Here is a 21,245-nt window from a genome sequence, read left to right as displayed (position 1 = left end):
CAGCTTCTCCTGAAAGATTCCAAACTGTAGCTATGCACTGTCAACAAAATTTGCTTCAGAATACTGAAAGCTGAAGGTAAACCTAATACTTGATTTAGCATTACCATACATAAAATAAGAGCTACTACACTAATTGTATTATTCATTGGCATATTTAGATATATGGAACACTGCTGTAAAATACAGTCTGCTGCACCAGGTAATAATGTACCAATGGATTCTGAAACAGAAATTAGGTCCTGGTTGCCACTTGTCATAGTAGGCATTATCTAACTAAATATTGGAAGTGTAGCCACCTACTACAAGTGACTCTGCTATTACTCTGGCTAGTACAGAAGTCACTTTCCTTCTTTAAATGTGCTCAAAAACTCTAGAGACACAAAAGGACTCTAAAAACCAGTATTTTTGAACACACAACTCGTATTTTGAACCTTCACCCCTTTCTTAGATACTATGTGACTCCAAAGTATCTAAAATTATCTAAACATAACTAGGCATCTTTACTTTCACCAGGGAAAAGCACTATCAGAGCCACATTGAAAAAACCAAATCCTTACTAGTTTCCAAGTACAGTATTTCAGAACAGTATTTATGGTTACAAATCACCACTGGAAACAGTCCATTCCTACAGTTTACACTCAGTAACCTGAGCTCCCCAGACACCTTACGACTTTCAGAAGAAAGTCAACAGTGCTCTTGAATCACATAACTTAGTAAGAGTACAGCTAAAAATTACAATGTTACATGCTAACTGCTCTCAGAAATTGAAGTGTCTCTGGAATCTCTCCTCTATCATATTTTGCTTCAAAATCTTGAGTTTCATGAATTGGGAATGGTTAAAAACTTGAAAAGCACGCCAAATGACTGCTTAGAAGTAAAACTGGGATTACAAAAAAACCGTATTTACTACCAACTGGTTTATAATTAATAGAATTTATTAGTATTTCTTGGGTTATAACATTAATATATAGGAGCTGTGCCCTGTTGTAGTGGTATCTAACACAATAAATCCATATTATAACTGGGGCTCGGAACATGAGTAAATTTTTCCAAACATGAGTAAACTAACTCTAAAATATGAAACAGCAATTGCAAAGTTTCTAGAAAACCTGCAAAAATATTAGGCTTTTCAGTAAGAAAAAAACAAAAAATGAAGCAAAAACGTCATACTGACACATGCTTACCCCTCTTTCATGTCATTAATAGGAAGTGGAACTCTCCCTCCCCTGTCAAGGGCTGAAGTAATGTTTATAGCATTCAAGCGTTCTGGCTGCCATACATTTTTCACTGCTCCGAGGAAGTCACCAAGAACTTCACTTGCTAACATTTCTTCTACATTCATATTCCTTATGAAGAATTCCGCTTGATACGGTAAAGGAAAATCTACTTGTGATGAAAAAGAGTGTTGCATTAAACAAAGGCTCCATAAATCAAAAAATAAATCTCCAAAATAGCTGGAGTAATGATTAATGCAATACTACTTTATGACTGATACACCTTTCCAAAAATCTTGTGTTTGAATTAGCTCATTTTGAACCTAATGTGATTATGTTTAATTCAATAGTGAGTACCAGTAGCTGCTACTTGAGCTGAAAACCTTCAGTTATTTATAAAACAACTGGGAGATGAAGAAGCAGACTAGAGGAAAAGAGTATCACCTGGTAAAACTTCATTAAACAGATATAATTACATTCATGCTAATTTGGGGGTCAAAACAGATCTGCAGCAACAATGGATTCTAACCCACAACACTCCAGAATGTAAATAGGTAAATGTGATAAAAATAACTAATTTTAAGGTCCATATGTCCATATTTGCCACAACCTGTTGTTTTCTGATTCTGCCTACACAATTGTTCATTGCATAAGGCAAACGCAGGACTAAGAAAACGAAACAATATGCAGAAAGACAATGAAATCCTTTATGTGAGGTCCATTTGAAAAGATGGGGGAAATTTCAAATTAAAAACAGTTTAATGAAAAACAAAGATGCAAACAGTTTTCTGTGAGTGAAGAAAAACAGTCCTGAATGACAGAAAATATCTGGACTAAAAAACCAAAATGAATTAAAGCAGGAAAAATTCTCTTACTTCTCCCCTGTGCCCCTGTGTTTGGCTTGAACACCAGACAACTATTTTACAGTATTTATCTTCAAAAGCAGGAGCCCATAAGATGGTTTTGCTTATTCGGTTCAAAACACATACCTTCTGCTGACATTATATTAATGATCAAATTGTGTCTTGCTGTTTCAAAGGTACGCCTGTTATACGCAGTGATCTAGAGTGAAAAAGATAGGATTACAAAACATTGAAAAATGAAAATTATATCAGTCAAACATCAGTGAAAGCTAAATTGATAACTTAGAAATACTTATCAGTTTTTAAGTGCTTTGCCCCCTTATTTTGAAGCGTATGAACATTCATTCACTAATATAAAATTCAAAAGGTAAAGTCAATTTATTTATTGCAGTACTACCTTCAAGTCAGAATATTGGAATTTTCTTGACCAGTCTATAGCCAAATACAATTACCGAAGGGATATATGTGAAAATTATATATTTTGGTCCTGATAGAAGTGTTCTGCTACACATGTGTATTCTTTCTCTTCTGTTACCTTTAAGAACCACCGTAAGGAAAGATTGTTTTCTCCGTTTCCCAGTGCAGCCTCCAATCCCCCTCCATCAATACTGTAACATCTAAATTCATCGATAGCTCCTAGGGAAATAAACTACATGGAGAGGTTTTTAAAGGAAAAAGTGGGATGCCAGAAATTCTCATCTTTGGGACTGGTGTTTCGTTCTAGCTTTAGCCACAGTGAAGTCTCCCTCCATGAATGGATTCAAAATAATGCTCCAACACAACTGTTTTTTAAAAAATCCTAGAATCTGTAACTGTAGGGGAAGTGAAAATTAGGAGGTAGATGCAACATTTGTGACTCTTATAGCTGGAAACATACACCCTCATGAATAAAATATGCAAGGATACTAATCTAAAAGTTTAAATATCTAGGATACTTGAAATGCATGCAAGTGGCTACTTCTCAGTGGTGACTGTACTCCAAGGTTGTACTACAATTAAGTGCTCATTCATAAGAAATATAGAACAAGGATGGATAGCAGTATAATTATGTATTATTTTCTCTACCTTTTTTTCCCCTGCAAGGTGATAAATCTTTCATGAAACAAACTGAAGAAGACTAATTTCCTTTCTAATTTTAGACTTCAGTTCACTCATTTCAAGAACAAAGGAGAGGCAGAGGAGTGACAATAGTGGCAGAACTATGTTGCTTCTCAGCAAACCAAGCCACAAACCACTGTGACACTAACTATTAAATAAATAAAAGTAACAGATGTTGCACTTCTTTTAAAGGATGTGAATGAAAAGAAAAATGCTGTGGAGTATCTACTGCAGGTTTGTTTAAGTGGAGAGGGAAAAGCTTAACCAACATAATCAGATCTCATTTAATGTTACAATTTCATTATAAAATTACCTGAAAATAAATTTGAGATTTCTCCAGTCCTAATTCTGTTAATTTTTCAAAGGGTTGTTTCAACAGCAGTTGAACCACTAGTACTCAGAAAATCAAACCCCTGGTTGTACAGGCTCTCTAGAGGAGCAGGGCAGTACCCACTGTGAGCCTCCACTCCGGCAGTGGAAGCTGCCAGCATAGCCCACACACCACATCCAGGAATAGCAGAATTGCCTCTGTCCTGAACATTCATTCAAACACAGACTGTCTTTGCACAGCTTTCAAAGGAGCTTGAGCTCAAGAATGTTACCTGCTCTACTGCAGTGCTATGCGCAATGCTAGGCTACTCTAATGATCAGGTCTCCTCCAGTTAACTGGCCTACCCACAACACCCCCTCAGGAATTATAACATGATGGAAGTTATATTCAGGCCAGGAAGATGCAATCACTCCTCTCAGAGGGCATTAAGAAGAGGATCAAATGCATCTGCCCTCCTCACATACCATAGATGTGGCTTTTGAATTAATTCTAAGACTGGAACTGCAAGGAATTAATTTGTATGCTAGGCAAGATTTACTTCAAATATGGCTTGGGGTCATGCTTAGAATGGAGGTCTCGATATAGATCCTAGAATCTAAAAGCACATGCAAAACATGGCAATTTTAAATAATGGTTTCCTCTACATGAAACTAAGCAAAGCCTGCAAGAAATTCTGACATGATCAATTCTCAAATGTTATTTGTCCATTGTTATTAGAAATCAAAACAGAATCATGTATACAAAAGTAAGCAAGGGTGAAACTATCTGCAGTATAACTTAACATTCGGAGCTGTCATTCTTGAGGAAGAAAAACTACATCAAATGCAATTTAGAAAAAAAATCAAGGGTTTAAGACAAATACACTGCTGAAGCAGCAAAATGGCTGGAGCAAGTTAATGTGCAGATTTCTTAACACTGTGAACCACACAGCGTCTGATCCAGTCTGCTGCCTATGAAATACATGATAGAAAATATTGTCCCTTTTCCCTTGAAGTTGCTGCTCAATGAATAATTAGTGTTTTTAAACATTTGAATAACTAACTCTCAGAAATATAGTTTTGTCACTGTTACACTCATAAGAACTAAATTCACAAAACTGCTAACTAAAATGAAAGCTACCAATAAACATGAATAATGAACAAGGGGATATTTGATGAAAAATTGAAAAAAATCCCAAACCAATCAAACCAAATCAAAAAACCCAACCAACCAAACAACAAGTAAACAAACAAGAAGAATAATCCCACAACTGCTTATTGACTGAACACTAATATAGTAGGGAAAAGTCTGGCCCATATTTACGTTGAAAGTTACAAAGTTACGAATTCAGTTATTCTTCAAGTACTGTTGTTTACAAAGGGGGGGTTTTTTGTTCTGTATTTTGAGTAAAACTTTAATATATAATTTAATATAATTTACTGAAACGAAATGCCTCTTAGAAAGTTCAAAGGCAAAAGTGAAAAGGTACTGCATGCAGCTTAACTAATTATTGCTTCTTATTAGCTGTACCTTTTAAGTAGAACATGAAATGTCAAACTATCTGGCTTTCTCTCAAAGGAGGATAAAATGGTACCTATGAGAAAATGTTAATATCACAAGTCTGTGTCCATGGCTTATAAACTTTTTAATATTGCAATTAACTATTCAAAAATAAGGGGGAAGTTACTGACAGTTCTGAACCTTACACTCTAAACCAAAATACATATTTTTGAACTTCTGAAAGAAAATACCTCAATGATGGTTGGTTTGCCCACATTTTCTACAGTTGGTGAGCCATACAGCACTCCATCACTGTATGGTGTCCTTTGTATATAGCGTAGCCATCCAGGTCTGTCAGGGTAACCCATTAAATTGGTATTAAATGTTATAGGATCATTACTTATTTCACCTAGATAAGAAAAATTGTATTAGAATATTTACAAGAAAACACTAAATGCTTTCATTTTAATTTTTCAACTAGGAAGTCTAACTCTGCTTTCATGTGTTTTCTGAACCTTTCTAAAAAGAAAAAACAATTAAAATTTGCTAACATTTACCATATCAGAAATAGGTGAACTATTACTTAGCACTTATAGGTATTAAGAAATTCATACCTGGAGAGCGTAACCAACTGCAGAGATAATGTACCAGTACTTCCTAGAATCTTGGCTGAGTGCTCATGTTCAGTAACTAGTGGGTCTGATTTTTAGAGCTCAGTTCCACCTCAAATTGAAGCATCTAACCTCCTTACAGACAAAAGCACAAAGGTTTCAGTCCTTTAATTCCCCCTCCCAACTTACTTATATTCATGTTTTTAATGATGGATTCAGGTACTCAGTGTACTGTAAAGAGTGGCTGTGTAATCAATAATGCCTGAAAGCTTCTGTTAGCATTAGGATACACATAGAGGTCTTTGGCACCAACGGCCTGGCAGTCATTTTAATTTAGAGAACAAATTGTTTCAAAAAAGGATCAGACATTCCAGTGAACTGGATCCACTGATGGCTACCAAATACAGTGGTCCAGCTGAAATCTGTAAAAACCCCTCAAGTCAAACTAGTACATCAGTTCTTGTGGTTCTTATTGATACTCTTACAAATGTCTGGATTTTACTTCAGTTTATTTTAGCTTTTGTAAATGAAATCATGCCTGACCCAGTACCAAATCCTCACCACGAAGACAGTGTGCATCTGAGGCACAGAACTCAAGTCAAATCCATTCCAAGCCTGTACAGGCACCTCCTGCCCTGCACTTCAACTCAGCTCTGAGATAGCAACAGCATTGTAGGAAAAGTGATGAAAGAAGATAACAGGCAGGCTGGCACAGAAGGCAGAAACCAAGCCCACTGAAGAATGAACAGCTCTCATCTCCTCCAGAGAGGGACAAAGAGAATGAAACGTGTTGCCCAAGCGTAACAAGTCTTTCTTCAGGTACACATTTACACATCTGGTAAAATGAACCAGAACCACACCAAACCAGTACTTGGGTGTAACACAACTTCCCTCACAATTCTCTCAGGACATCCCAGTAAACTAATCTATTGCATTCAGAATCACAGAATATTCTGAGTTGGAAGGGACCCACAAGGATCATGGAGTCCAACTCCTAAGTGAATGGGTTGTTCAGAGCTTGAACCCACAACTTGGCATTATTAGCACCCTGCTCAAACCAAATTCCCAGCAGCACAAATGATTTGGGCAAAATTCTGAAAGCCACCTGTGAGACATTCTGGTTTGCCCTTCCTTTGTCAAGGTAGGCCATGGTAATGATCCAGCTCAGCAGACAAAAATAAAAGGATCATGACAAAACCTGACCTCACAGTGACTTTCTCATACAATCACAATTGTCTATGGGAACAGCAATTTCAACAGGATCTCAAACCAGATTCCTATTGCCTTGGAATTACACAAATGTCAAGAGGCTGCAGCTGTAAAGACAATCCATCATTAGTAAAATTTCCAAGTTCCTTTCACCTATGTGCCAAAACTGGGAGAAAACTGGGCCAGAGGCCAACTTCACTCTGCCAGTCACCACGACATAACATAAATGAAGACTCAGGTATCCATTTTTCAAGGAGAAGAAATTCGTAAAACATTTAGGTTTACTCATGTTTACTCAAATTTTAACCAATGCTAACAGAAGCTTATTTTTTCTTTAAAGTAAGCCTTAGTAATGGCACTCTCAAATCAATTCAAAAGTTAAATGATGAAACAGGCTTAGATTATGTGTGCACTGTACACAGTTTTTTCCTATTCTTATAGGAAGATAGTCATATAAATTGGATACATTTATTTGTTTTTATTGTTAATAAGCATGGGTGGCTGAATGCTCTCTCTCTTCCCCTACCACATTGCTTACACATATCCTAACCTGTCAAAACCAGTATTAGGAAGTCTCATATTTGATTGAATCTTCTGTTTTGTCTTATGTTTACTATATGCTTTCAAATTGCTCCTTCATATAGCCTGATACATACCATGTCTGAAAGAGTGATCAGATAAATAGCATTTTTAACAGACAATTATTAAATTTCCACTATTTCATATTTAATGCTAAAGAAACACTTCTTAATATCAGATATATATAATGTGTTATTACACCTTCCCAAATTAAGTACATTTTGTCACAATACACAATTATATGCATCTTTTTACAAATTATCACAAACTAGAATATTTTAAAAGCGTAGGACTACACATTTTATTTAATTTCAAGATATTTCAACAGAAACTAAAACTTGTCCTGTTTATCTTATACATTGAACCTAAGGTATGCTAAATAGACTTCAGTTTTTTAAAACAATATTTTTTCTGTATTTTTATATAATATGGAAGATCTTGGCATCTCATACCAGGCTTTGGGTAAGGAGGAAATTCCCCCTTAAAGTACTCTCTCTCCAAAACATGAACAAACAGAACTCCAGCAGAAGGGTATACATTCCGATCAGAGTGCACCTTAGACAGAATTGTGTACACTGAAAAGCAGAAGGAGAGATAAGAGACAGAAAAAAGGCAAAAATGAGACATGCTGTAGGTAACTTCATGCATTTCAACAGCAATGCAGGCATCTGGGAGAAGGAAAGCAGCAAATATTAGACACAAAAGGTTAACAGATTTAAGAACAGGACACAGAGCAAACCCTCTCTTTGTCCAGGATCCCTTCCAAGACTGCAGTAAACAAAACTGCCTATGTTAAGATTTCAAAAGTTGTATAAGCTCTTTATTTTAATTGTAATTTAAAAAATGAGGAAGGCTATTGTAATTTTATAGTTGGTTTATTTGAAACGTTACATTAATAAAAATACATTAAATGAATTATACAATCATGTTTTCCTGATACTTTACACAAAAAAGGAACAGAGGAATACAGAGGAACCTTACCAATCGACAGTTCTCATTCCCCACTGAACAGAAATGGCAGATGTTTCAGTCCTTGTGCAGAAAAGGACATAGCAATGCACTTCAGCTGACTTTCGTGAGTTCTTAAAGCTAGACTTTCTCAGACCAGCAGGCTCAGGGAAAAAACATCTCAAGCTATGGTTAGAGAGCTCTTTTCTGAAGATGTTGTGCTTGTATTGAAGGATAAAACAAAAGGACGTGGGTATTTATAGGCCAGTCAGGTGAAACTGATTCCAAACAAAAAAAATGAAGCCATGTTTTACAGGACTAAGAATTAAACCCTAAAGAAAACTTAATTCAGAACCATCAGCATATGTAAAAGTAATAAGCTGGTTTTTATTTAACACAAAATTCATTGATAAGCATATCTTTTTAAGGTATAACACATCTGATGCAGAACTACACACATATTTTAATGAATTAGAAGAAAAAACAAATCACTACAATAAATTAGATGGATAAGAAATCACTTCATCAACAAGTTTCAAAATGTAAGTATAAACAGAGAACACTGAATTAATAGGCGTTTCTCAGGTGTCTTAATAAGACTGATTGTCGCTTATATTATTAATTTTATTACTACCAAATTTTAAGTCAATGCCCTGAAAGAATTGATCTTTGCTAGTAGATTTTGTTAGTGAGATGAGGATTACAAAAGTGGTAGATAAAGATGGTAAGTCACAGATAATCACACACAGCTACCAGCCTTGCTTGCCAAACTGAAAGGAACTTTATGAGAAATCACATCTCCAAAAAAAAATTATAGGCCATACAGCATGGAGGTGCTGTCATTGGGAAGACAGACTCCAAAAGACACTTCAGAGTCATTGTAACAAACTCATAGGAACAAGCTTGTAGGTCCTAGAGGGGCTAATTTCAACACTTGGATCAATAAGCAGGACACATTTGAAACGTGGATAAAGCTCATGTAATTTTTTAATCCTGGTGTAATTTTTTAATCCTGGTGTAATTTCTCCAGCCTTATAATTATACCAACTTTCTTACTTGGGATCTGCTTAAAAAGGCACCACTAATTAGGCATTAATCACAGGCATTCCAGCCCTCGCACCACGTACTCTAAGTGGAATCTCTCTCACCTAATTTTAGATGCCTACAGAAACAACATGCACCACTGAGTTAGTCAGGCTCCTTTTATAGTCAGTGAAGAAGAAACAGACTCTTCTAGGGGTGGATTTATTTGATTTCTCCTTTAAAATGAGATGAATCATGTCCTAGATTCCAGGCTAAACTGACTAGCTCTCCATGGACTGCAGGAGGCAGCTGAGAGGAGATGCACACATCTGTAATGTAGACCTCCACATTTAGTTACATACTTCCCACTCTTCAAGCTTGATATTGCAGAATGTATAGCTCTGGATATACTATTGATCACATTCCACAGCATGTGCTTTTTCCCATATTTGAAAACCACTTTTAACACAATACTGAACAGAATACCTTTCTAATAATTTTATCTTAGTGACAAAATTAAAATTATCCTGAAATTTGAATTGTTACAGTTCCGTGTGGTTAATAAACCAGTTACTGTCATTTTCATTATGTAGACTTAGGTACAGTAAGACTGTTGATTTATTTACTTAAAATTAGCAAATAATTATCCAAAAAGCCTCTGCACTCAATTCTATGAATGAGCTGTAAACAGCACAAGGAAGTTAATTAATTTCCTTTAAAATATTTTCAAGAAAAGCTGAGAAAGTACAATAACATTAATAGAAGAGCTGACAAAAACATGGTGGCTGGCTAGAAGTATATTAAATACCTAGAAAAGTCTGGTTTTCCATTTCTGATGCTCTTCCTCAACAACAAAAATCCACTTCAAACACGAAAAGCAATGAAAAAGTGATGCATATTTTTCTCCATAAGCAATTCTTTCAGAAAGAAAGAAGCATAATAGAATCAGCAGTTACTAAAAAAACCATGTAATACTTATTTTGTCTGCTATAGGAAACCTATTACCACCACTAAATGCCTGCTCATTCCTAGCAATGAGACATTCCCTGCTGCTGAAATAAGTATGCCAGTAAGGATTTGATACAGATATAAACACTGATCTTGGTGGAAGTCTAGAAACATCTCTCAGAAGGAAAAAACCCAGAAACCTGTTTTATCTTGTAATGACAAACACATCATAATGACACAAGTATGACGATCAAGAACTCAAAAGTTCTTGCCCTCCTTGTCAGAGAAGCCCTCCTTGTTTTCCCCCATGAAGTTTCTTCAGAAACAGAAGGAAAATTATGAGTCTTCAGCCCACTACAGCTATCACTAGCTTTTCAAAAATTAAACAAGTGAAATGCTACTTTCTTTGCAAGCTTTTAAAACCCACGATCATTTTCGTAAGACTGAGACTGGAGATGAATGTGTAATCATCATCTTGGGTGATCTAGGGAAGAAAGTGAATATACTTAACAAATTGATACTAATCTAATAGCAGACTGCCAGCTGTGAATTATCTGAGCAAATTCCCTGTGATAGATAAAAATCTCAGGGACTGTGAAAAGCTTCTGTAAAACTAATCATGGGAAATTAAAAATCTTCCTTATATAGGATCACATCAGATTCCTGCTAGAATCAACTACCTTGACAGCACTGCTTTCCTCTTGCTTGTTTCTAGATCACTTGGAGGACTTTCTATAGATCCCAAGATCTCCTTGTAGGTCTTGAACATGGGCACAGCCCGGAATTCAGACAGGATTTTATCAGCCTGCATCCCAGAGTCTGTTGCCAGAAACAGAAAACCCCCACCTCCATAAATTTTAGAAGAGTCACCATGTTGGTTGCAGCCTGTATGTTGATGATCTTCAGGAAAGAATTCACCCGGAAGTTTTTGTTTCTGGAAATTTCAGTTGGTTCTCTCCCTGTTTATATTTACCAGATGAAGCACAATCCCAGAAAAACTTGATCTGGAGGCCAATCCCAGTTGCCTGCCTAGATGAGCAATCAGTGCAAAGCTTTTTCTCAGCCAGTGTGCACTAGCTACAATGTTTGATGTATACTTGCATAAATGACAGTAAAATAGTCTTTTTACATTCACGTGTGAGAAGACTTTTTCAAATTGTTACAGAGAAGTTACTGTATTAAGCAAACTGCAGAAGTATCTTCAAGAACCAGCCATGATAAGAAAATGCGCAGTATTAGGTATAAACACAGCCATTATTTCAAGCAAAGCTATAGGAACAGGAAAAGTCAGGGAAGACTAACAAGAACACGCAGGTCTGTGAATGTTTGAAGATTGAAGAAATGTCAAGTTTTCCAAATTACTTACCTTAAAATAGCACCCTACTCCTAAAACAAGGACATGACTAGAAAAGCAAGAGTAATATTAAAAGCAGGTTTGCTTGAGCCAACATGGGATTTAAATTTACAACCTAAACTCACCATTCTTCTGAACAGCCTTTATTCTGCTGATAATATAACTGTGGGCTCGCTTAGTCGTCCAGTTAACAGTTCCATTATTGCCATCAGCAGAGCTTAGCAAAAAAGCTTTCCAGAATAAAACAAATGCAAAAAAAAATTAGTCATATCAACAGACTTCCACAAACAATCTGATCAGATGGGATCAGCTGCCTTCTACACCATGTTTTGGTTTTAGTCATAATTTAGGAACCACAGGTTAAAAAAATAGAGGTGTTTGGTTTGAATATATAAACATATAATAGTCTTTCTGACAGTAACATTTTTGACACTCGTTTTTCCAAATACGCTAAGTTCATGCTAAATGCTTAAACCTCTGTGGACACTTTTGCTAACATAATTGTACAGATAACAAAGACGAGGAAGAGCATTCTCTAATAGGTATATTTGCACTGGCAGAACCTCACATACAGGCAAAAACATATATAAAGTCACTTTCACTAGAATAGTGTATTTCGGTCAAAGTAGGAAAAGTAATATAACCAAGCTCTGCTTTTATAATGATGCTTATATAAAGACACATGGGGCTGAATGCCTTGCAGGCATAACCAATAATCAATTTTGAAAGAAGAACCCATTAAAATGGCTGTCTACATCCCACACAACTCGAACACAGCCTGAAATCAGCTGGATCCATGCAGCTGAAGGTGGAAGTTTCAAATGCAGTGAGGAGCAAGTGATTACTGGAGACAGAAAGCAGCTGGGGAGCTGACAGAAAAACTCCATTTCACCAGCAGCAGAGGTGCCTGAGAAAACTCCCTCCTCACTTCCCACTTTTAGTTCCTGTTCTTCTGTGATGAATAATAGCTATACCATCTGTACAGTTACATGCCAACTGAAAGTGCAGAGGGAAGGCACTGCAGTCAGATGCTAGGAAAGGGAAAGTGGCCATAATAAGTATGTATTTTTATTTTGAAATAGTTTTGGAGTGAGAACTCATGTCAAACCCTGGATCAAAGATGGTTTTGGATTAGCATCTTAATGTCCTTGTAAAAACAGCAATACCAGTAACATCAAGTAGCAGTACTTGTGTACAGATACACCAGTTTGCAGGAAGAAATTAACACTTATTGGAAAACATGCACAGTACATGAAAGAAGCTTAAACATCTGTGGAAACCTCTGACCTGTTACACCAGGCAGCTATTACTGACAAGACAGTCTCCAAACAGAATTTAGGAGGCCAAACACATCTCGCTTAAGCAGTAATAAAGATATGCCACACTCAATCTATGCATGTAAGACAGATATTTATTACTGATAATTTCCAGAAAACACCCAAAACTGAATTGAGAATGAAGTGTAATAAAAAATTGCATTTTTAATGCACTTTTAATTTAATTTATTACTTAAATTTAATAATTTAGTTAATGCAATAATTACCATACCAACACTATAGTGTTTCTAACAACTTTTTTTCCCTGCCTGTATTGCAGATCTTACTATAATACCCATCCTAGCGATTATGAAATTTAGTACTGCACAGGACTTTAAATGTAAATTTTAGTAATTCTTGAAAAACTCAAGAAATTCCTAAAATGGTCAAACAAACTTGTTCCATTACTTCAACAGGATGAGCTGGGCAATCAGAGGCTTGTCAGCTACAAACCAGCACCAGTACCAGACAAAACAATTAATACAAGATTAGATTACTGAATTATTAAATGGAGAATAGTATGAGAGTTACCATAGCTCTTGTCAAAATTATTATACTTATTACAATCCTTATTTAAACCTTATTAAGGATTTAATGCATCATTTTAGGCACTTTTGGTGAGCCCACAAGATTTTTCTGATAAAGACAGTAATAATGACATGTCACCCTTAGCTATACAGCTTATCACCTAACACTTTGACCAAGAAAGTAGATACTAAATCATTTTATTATCCATCATTATCCAAATTTTATATTTAAATCCATTTTTAAAAAATAAAAGGCAAGTTCCACAATGTGTTTTTCAATATAAATGACCAGTAAGTGTCTTTGATTTGGGTTCCAAGTTGTGCTGGGTACAGCTGTGTGGATTGAAGAAGTTACCTGTCCACCTCTCCATGCTGTGCTGCATTTCACAAGGGAATGGGAAAAGCAACCAGTATGCCTGTTTTCAAATCCTAGAGTTTACAGTGTGATGTTTTCATATATATCACTGTTGATTTGATTTCAAATGACAGGTATGAAAAGCAAGAGAATAGGGCTACTAAAAAGTTAATTTGTTTACATGAGCTTTCTAGTGGGTCTCACAAAGTTTTGGCATTAGCCTTACGCAACTGGGGTGGAGGGAAGAGAGGCGGGACAGAGAGGGAGATGGGGAGGGAGACAAAGAATGACTTGTATGTATAAAATTTACTGATAGAATTTGCAGGTAAAAACAAAGGCTAGGAGACTGACAAATAATAGAGATGACAGAACAGTCTGCATTGTCTGGTAAAAAGATGATCAGTGATGTGCAGTTCAATAGAATAAAATGAAGCTGCACACCAGGAACAAAGGCAGCAGCATGCCAAACACACACTGTGAGCACACAATTCAGGGATGCTCAGCTTGGGTAACAACCTAGAGATGTAAGGCACGTTGAACAGGGCTTTCACCAGAACACTGGCTAGAACAGCTGATACATAAACAGCAACATCAAGGAGGAACAGGCAGACTTTATTTTTGTACTTGACACAGATATGATCACTGTTCAAATGCTCTGTCTAGCAGAGCCCTCAACAAGCACACTGACAACATGACGAAGGCCCTGGAAGATCTGAATATGATTAAAGGATGACAAAAGAGACCTTACACTACAGAATGCAGGGATTCAAACCATGCATTTTATCAAAGAGACAGTTTAGAATTAATTTAACCAGCCTTGTACTCACGAGGAAAAAAATGTTAATAGTGTCAGGCTCTTCAGTCTGTTACACATGTTGCCACAGTTTCTGGAGACCCACCACTGCCTTCAACAGCAGGAGCAATTCATAGCTCTGTGCCTGGGACTCAAACATGCCCAGATGAAGCATATCACAGTTTTTTATTCTTTACTCCAATTCTATTTTCCTTTAATTATTCTTTAATTACAATTTTGTTGGTTTATAAATAAAAATTATTTTTATATTAGTTTAGACTTTTTTCTCCTTTTTAAAGTACATTTGCATCATATTTAACAACTGAGTGTTTAACAGAGAGGACACACATAACAATTTCTGACCATGTAACAATCAGAAAAGGACCCAAGTATCATGGGCCAACTTCACCTTCCCCATTCCTTTACTGCACTCTGACTTCCACACAGTATCCTGCACCTTTACCTATCCTCTTACTCCTTTGAAGTAGGATCTCAAGCCCATCTCTCCCACTATTAAAGGAGCCCACAGCTCCAGCTCTCAAACCCCGCCACTTCCTCTCTCTCCTACAGCTCTGTCTTCCCCTGGGACCTCACATAAGCACGTGCTTGTTACTCTGATGCCATCGACCAGGGCCTTGGGCCACGCTTACGCTGCCCCTTACTCTCTTACAGCACAACCCTGCTCCAAAAAGCTACCCTTGCACTCCTCTACTGCATATCCCATCTGACTCAGTCCTCCTTCCTGAATTCAGAGCTGGAAGTGCAGATCCATACACAGCACATTTTTCTGAAGGGCTGCTGAGAATGACACAGCAGAACAGTTAGAAACTGACACCGCAAGCTGAAACAAAACATCTGTGAAGAGAGAACCATCTGCACCAAGGTGCTTGGCCCACAGCTGAAATCAGAGCTTGTAGCCAGGCAGTTACTAAGGATCCACTGGTATCTGCACTGGATACTTGCCCAGTTGGTCACATCATCCATTAAAGGAGGCAGAAGTTGCAGCACCCACCTACTCTCCCTCCTCTTCCAACTTCCATGCACCATCCTCTTACCTACTATGTAGTACATGGCAGAAATTTACTATGAATTAAAGTGGATTCTCTCAGTGGAAATTCACATTGAGATTGGATGTTTTCTAACCCTCTACAGTAACAGCTACTACGTAAGAAATAGGAATTATTTTGTGTTAGTTCTCCACCGCGGATTGCTCAGGTTCCTCTACATTCCATTCATTCAAACTGTTTAAAAGTCCAAATCTACCCCAGAAATGCGTCTCAGCTCTGTTCTTATTCATCCTTGCTCAGTAGGCAATGGTTTTCCATCTGTTCTGGTGCTATCCATTAATTACTGTAACATCTGAACATTTCTCCTAAATCATTCAAGAAAAGTAACCAAATAAAGCATTTGTCAGTCTCACTGTTAAACTTCAGCATTTGCATTCATGAGAATGCTACAAATTAACTACTGGGAGAAAAAAACCCTCATGATTTATTACTAGTAGCATTTACCCGCCACCATTCTACCTCCTACTGCAGGCCTGAAAAGAGAACCAAATTAGGTTAGCATTTCCAGGAAGGTGAGGAAAACATTGTCAGTTCCTGTGGGTCCAGCGTAAGGCCCATGAGAACGCCACCCTGTAAGCCTGCTATTCCAGGATGCTCCTACATTTCTACCATATCTTTTGATGTGAATTATCAGGGTAGCCCTGCAATTGCATTACAAATTTCTGAAGTGACAATTGTTCTGAAAGACTAAAGAATTCAGAAAAGTCATTGATTTCAAGATGCTAAGATTTCTGTCAGCTCAATAGGTTGTTCTAACTTCTTATTTTCATGGCTTGGACTGTCAATAAAATAAGCTATATTTAAAAGACACTTTGGCTGTTTGTGCTGCTAATGTAACAACATTTAGACACAGACCATGTTTACATAAACCATACTTTTTGTCATTACATAATGAGCTCCATAACCATGCTATTAACAAAGCAATGTATCATTTCAACCTGTGTAACTTGTTCATGTTAATTCCAACAAAACAATACTCATCGGTGAATACTGAAATCCATGCCTTCAGCTCTCAATCCATAGCACCTTGTTTCACATTGAAAACACTTCAGCAAGATATTCATGCAAAAACTCTTCTCAGGTTAGAGCACTTCTTAGTTCTACTACTTCTTGCTACTAGTTGCTTCAAAAGCAGTTCAGCTGATTAGGAGGGAAATTAATATTTGAATTCTCTGGTTCCTAGTCTCTTCTGTGTCTTTCAAATTCCTATGGAAGTAATCAAAACTAGCAACTCCTTCCTTTCCTCTAGATGTCTGCCAAGGAAGGCACTCTACACTGATAGTAACTGCTATAAATGTATCACTATCTATTCAGGAAGAGTCCAAAAGCTCTTCAGATACTGAAAAAAGAGATACTCTTGTCTAGATTTTAAATTATTTTTTCTTAGTTTGATTGGAAATATTCTTTCTTCTAAAGAAAGGGTTTTACTTCCATGACTGCAATTCCTGAAGTACTTTAATGAACTTCCAACCACATCTGAAAACATCATGGAGCAAAAATAAGCCTCTCTACACATTGAACAGTTACATCTTCTGCTATAAAGCTGACTTCTTATTGTCTGGCTTTAGGACCTCTAAGATGTCTCCATGTACCGCCTATAAATAATATGTTTCTGTAATGAAAAGCATATTAATGGAATGGTTGCTTTTCCCCTCCTGTAATTACTTATTCAAGTAAGTACCTGTTGACAGTAGATTTTATGTATTGACCTGGCTCAGATTAGTACAGGCAGCATCTTCACAGGCAGACAGACATCCAGAGGCTCTCTGAAGGAAACCTGCTTCTTTGCCCTTATGGTTGCACCCACAAAAGGAAAAAGGACAGGTGTGCTGTGGTGTTAGTCTGAAAACACCAGCCCATCTGTGAAATGTTCTGCCTCCCTGCGCAGGGTGCGGCTTAGCAGTGGAGTGTTGCCAACAGCACTTCTGCTGTCAACAGCAGGACAAGTGCAGGGATCTAGTTCAGCCTCCTGGATCCCTGCCCCAGCCAGTGATTTCACAGCTGTTTCACACAGGCATGTCTGCAGCCCTGCTCAAAGGGGGCATTCCCAGCACATTCTTCATCACCTAGCACAGACCAGTGGAAACCATCCCATACCAGTCCTGGTCAGCACATACATTTCAGTGAACTACTTCTGTGGGTGGACTAGTTTTCAGCCAGATGACCCAATCCACAGTATCACTGTACAAGTTATTCATCACCAAGGGAAGCAGCAAATAATCCCTAGCTGTGCAAGGGCTGGAGAATGCTTTCTGGCAGCAGTGCAGCCTTATCACAAATTAATGTGACCACATAACCACAGCTTGCAAAGTGAGAACTAATGAGCTCTTCCCCATTTTGATCCCTTTACAGGGAAAGGAGAATACAACTCCATTGCTCTACAACTCCCTATTCTTTGGATAAAACAGGGGTTTCAGGGACAACATGGACACTGACAACTAACTCCTCAAGTGCAGAAATATATGGCAAAACCACTGGCCATATATCACTCAAATAACCTTTTGATAACCACTCTCTCTGCAGATACACAATATGGGGCAATTCATTGCTCTGTCAAACTAATATGAGAGACATCTCTACTAGTGTAATTTAGCAAACTTTTATGAAGTCTGTTACTATGAAGCTAGAGTCAGAGAACAGCTAACTAGTTTGTATTAGAAATGCTTAATCCTATATGTCCCTTCTCACAACAAAGTCCCATGTTTTCCTAGCAGTGGAGGATCATCAGCTTGCATTTGAGAGTCAATACCTTCAATTGAGTACTATACTAGATCTCTAGGAGCAGCTGTTGGACTTCCGAAATCACTCTTACACCCTTTAAATTCTTAATTCTCTTGAAATCCCTGGATTTTGAAATAATGTTTTGCCTCAAGGAGGACAGGGTAAGAGGCACAGTGAGAGGCAGACAACCCTTCTGACAGCAGCTGTCCTCCAAAAAGCCTTTTTTCATACAAATTTAAGAAATGCAAAAAGCATAAGTCAGCTTTCTTCTGTAGATCAAGTGCTACAACAGAAATGGGAAAAACTAATCTGTATTAGTTGAGGAACACTAAAAGAAATCTATTTACAAATCCCATGCTACTTCTCACGTGCCATTTTGTCTGTAAGATGTCTCTTGCCTTGTTAAGTAATGCTGCAGTACTGTAAAGTCTACTTACGATCAGGATTCAAAAAAATGGATCTTCATGCTGGGCTATGGCTCATCTTGGAGCCAGCAGATGAGGTTGGAAGTTCTTTTCTTAGGGAGAACGGAGGGGAGCTCAGGTGAGCTCCTGGGACAGTTTCATTCACATTAGGAACATACTACAAACCTCCACCTTGCCAAAGAACAAATTTTTTATAGGTATCTCTTAAAAGAATGTAACTGAATTAAAGTTCATTGCTCCTTTTTTACATTACTTTCAAACAATGTATTCTTCTGTTTTAACCAATGAAATCTAACTGAACCAACCTTAGAAAGCCCTAAGTGGAAAAGTTATCACTAAAAAACCTTAAGACCTCTTCCCTTACAATGTAGCCTGGAAAGGACTTGTGCATTAAGCTGACAACTCAGCTTCTAGAATGTCATTTTAGTTGACCTTTTTAAAATACATTATTTCAGTTGATACTGAAAGCTCATTCTAAATTGTCTTAGTTCTTGCTTGGTTGCTATTCCACAAACAGTCATGGAGTTAGAGGCAGAAGAGGCAGGAAAAACTTTCACTTAAGGGGAAAGCAGGCTCTTGCATCTAACAAATGCAAAGTTTTATTGTCACACTGAACAACTTCACACTTAAGTTCTTACCATATCTTTAATATATCCACTGCTTCATGTCATATGGTTGTAAGTAAAAGAAGTATTAGGAGAGTACCTAGATACTATTCAAGAGGATATAGAACAAACTGCTAGCAGATAACATACCACTGACCTCTCAGAATTCAAAATAACCTAAATAGATTTCTTGCTCTTAACTTGCTCTTGGTGCAACAAGTCTCACAAAGGCAGTCCTGTGGCTGGGCTGCTGTTAAGTGTTAGCTGTTTGATGTATTTCACTGTGAAGAACCTTGTGGGTGCAAAGCCTGCCTAATGCATGAAAGCTATTATTTTCACGCATTTGGGACCAGGATCAAGAGTTTTTCTGAACCCCTAATTCTGGCACGGTTGGATTAAGTGGTCAAGACGGGAAGAAGGGAGAAAAAGGACAACGCAAAAGTCACCTCCGTACTCACAACAGCCCGTCTCTCGCGGCAGACACCAGGTCGAGCGAGCAGAGAAGAGCAGCGGGCCCGGCCCAGTCCCCGGGAGCGGAGCCTCCCGCGCCATCCAGCGGCTCTTAGCCAGGCCTGGCTCCCGTGCCCCGCCGGCAGTCCCGCTCCGGCCTCACCGGCCGCCCCCGGACTCCCTCAGCCCGGGGCCCCGCCGGGCTCGGGCGCGCCCGTCGTGCCGGGAGGGGCTGCGGCGGTCCTAGGGCGGGGGCGCGCAGGCCGCCGTCCCTGCGCCGCCTGTGGAGCGTCCTCCGGGAGCCGCCGGAGCCGCGGCATGGGGGGATGCTGGGACAGCCCGGCCCCCGCCCTGACAGGGGGCACGGAGCAGCGGGAATGGGGCGCACAGCGAGCCGCAGACAAAGGGCGAGGCGGCGGCCGGTGCCGCCGGGAGGGCACGCGAAGCCCGAGCAGAGGGGGTACCGCGGCGCAGGCCGGCCGCTGCCGGTGGGGCCCGCGACCGCTCGCCGCGGGGAGACGCGCTGTGACCGACCTGTCAGCAGGAGCGTGGTGAGGGCGCTGTGCGGCCACGGCCCCGCCGCGCAGCACCGCATCGCTCCCCGCTCCTCCGCCTGCTGCTGCCGACACGACCGCCGCCGCATCCTCTGTGCCACCAAATACCGCTACTCCTGCCGCTGCCACCACCACCGCCGCCGCCTCGCCCCGCGGCGGCCGCAGCATCCTCCCCTTCCCGCCCCGCTCCTCCCCGCCCCGCCCCGGCGGCCGTCTCCAGGCAGCGCGGCCGTCTCCAGGCAGCACGGCCGGGAAATTCCGGGCATGCCGGGAGGAGCCTCTCCCCTCCATGGCAGGGTGAGCGCGGGGAGCGGAGCTGCTCGGTGCGGCCTCCGCGGGGAGCGGGCTCCGCGGGACACGGTTCCCCTGAGGGCGGGGGCAGAGCGGCTGTGGGCCCTGGCGGGGGCTGCCCTGCCCCGCCCCGCGGTGCAGATGTGGCGGGACGAAGCCGTGGTGCCCCGGGTGGAGGGGGCAAGGCAGCGGCTGAGGTGCCTCGCCCAGCGCAGCCTAGCCCCGTGCCCTCCCTTGGAGCCAGGGCAGCGGAGGGCGGCATCTCACACCTCGCAGGCTTGCCTGGTGTACACGAGTGTGCTGTGCTCTTGGAAAACATCGTGGCAAAAGCTCTCGCAACAGTAGTTTTCTAAGCACCTTACCCCATCTTACTGGAGAGGGTCCAGCAGAGGGTCTCAAAGATGATTCCGGGTCTGCAGCGTCTGTCTTATGAGGAGAGACTGCCGAGGCGGGCCGCTTTAGTCTAGAGAAGCCTGAGAGGGGA

The 21,245-nt window shown here is 39.6% G+C and overlaps 1 protein-coding gene across 10 annotated transcripts in view; it reads right to left on the bottom strand.

The window, feature by feature from the left end:
* The window catches only part of SGCE (sarcoglycan epsilon), a 33,364-nt gene extending 12,720 nt beyond the window's left edge, over window positions 1–20,644 (bottom strand). For 6 of the 10 annotated variants that reach the window (XM_048305276.1, XM_048305296.1, XM_048305334.1 and 3 more), the window contains exons 1-6: window positions 20,451–20,643; window positions 11,783–11,887; window positions 7,837–7,959; window positions 5,237–5,394; window positions 2,204–2,276; window positions 1,185–1,386 (exon numbers count right to left, since the gene is read on the bottom strand). In XM_048305276.1, the coding sequence (XP_048161233.1) occupies window positions 1,185–1,386; window positions 2,204–2,276; window positions 5,237–5,394; window positions 7,837–7,959; window positions 11,783–11,887; window positions 20,451–20,559 (770 nt within the window). In that variant the 5' untranslated portion in view covers window positions 20,560–20,643. Of the gene's footprint in view, window positions 1–1,184; window positions 1,387–2,203; window positions 2,277–5,236; window positions 5,395–7,836; window positions 7,960–11,782; window positions 11,888–20,450 lie in introns of all 10 variants that reach the window. The other 4 variants (XM_048305285.1, XM_048305318.1, XM_048305353.1 and 1 more) reach the window with 4 other exon arrangements.
* Between the last annotated feature and the right edge of the window lie 601 nt (window positions 20,645–21,245).

Source organism: Corvus hawaiiensis, chromosome 1 (genome assembly GCF_020740725.1).
Source record: "Corvus hawaiiensis isolate bCorHaw1 chromosome 1, bCorHaw1.pri.cur, whole genome shotgun sequence".
NCBI lineage: Eukaryota > Metazoa > Chordata > Aves > Passeriformes > Corvidae > Corvus > Corvus hawaiiensis.
The sequence above is the reverse complement of the archived record's forward strand: the minus strand, read 5'-3'. Positions and strand labels throughout refer to the sequence as shown.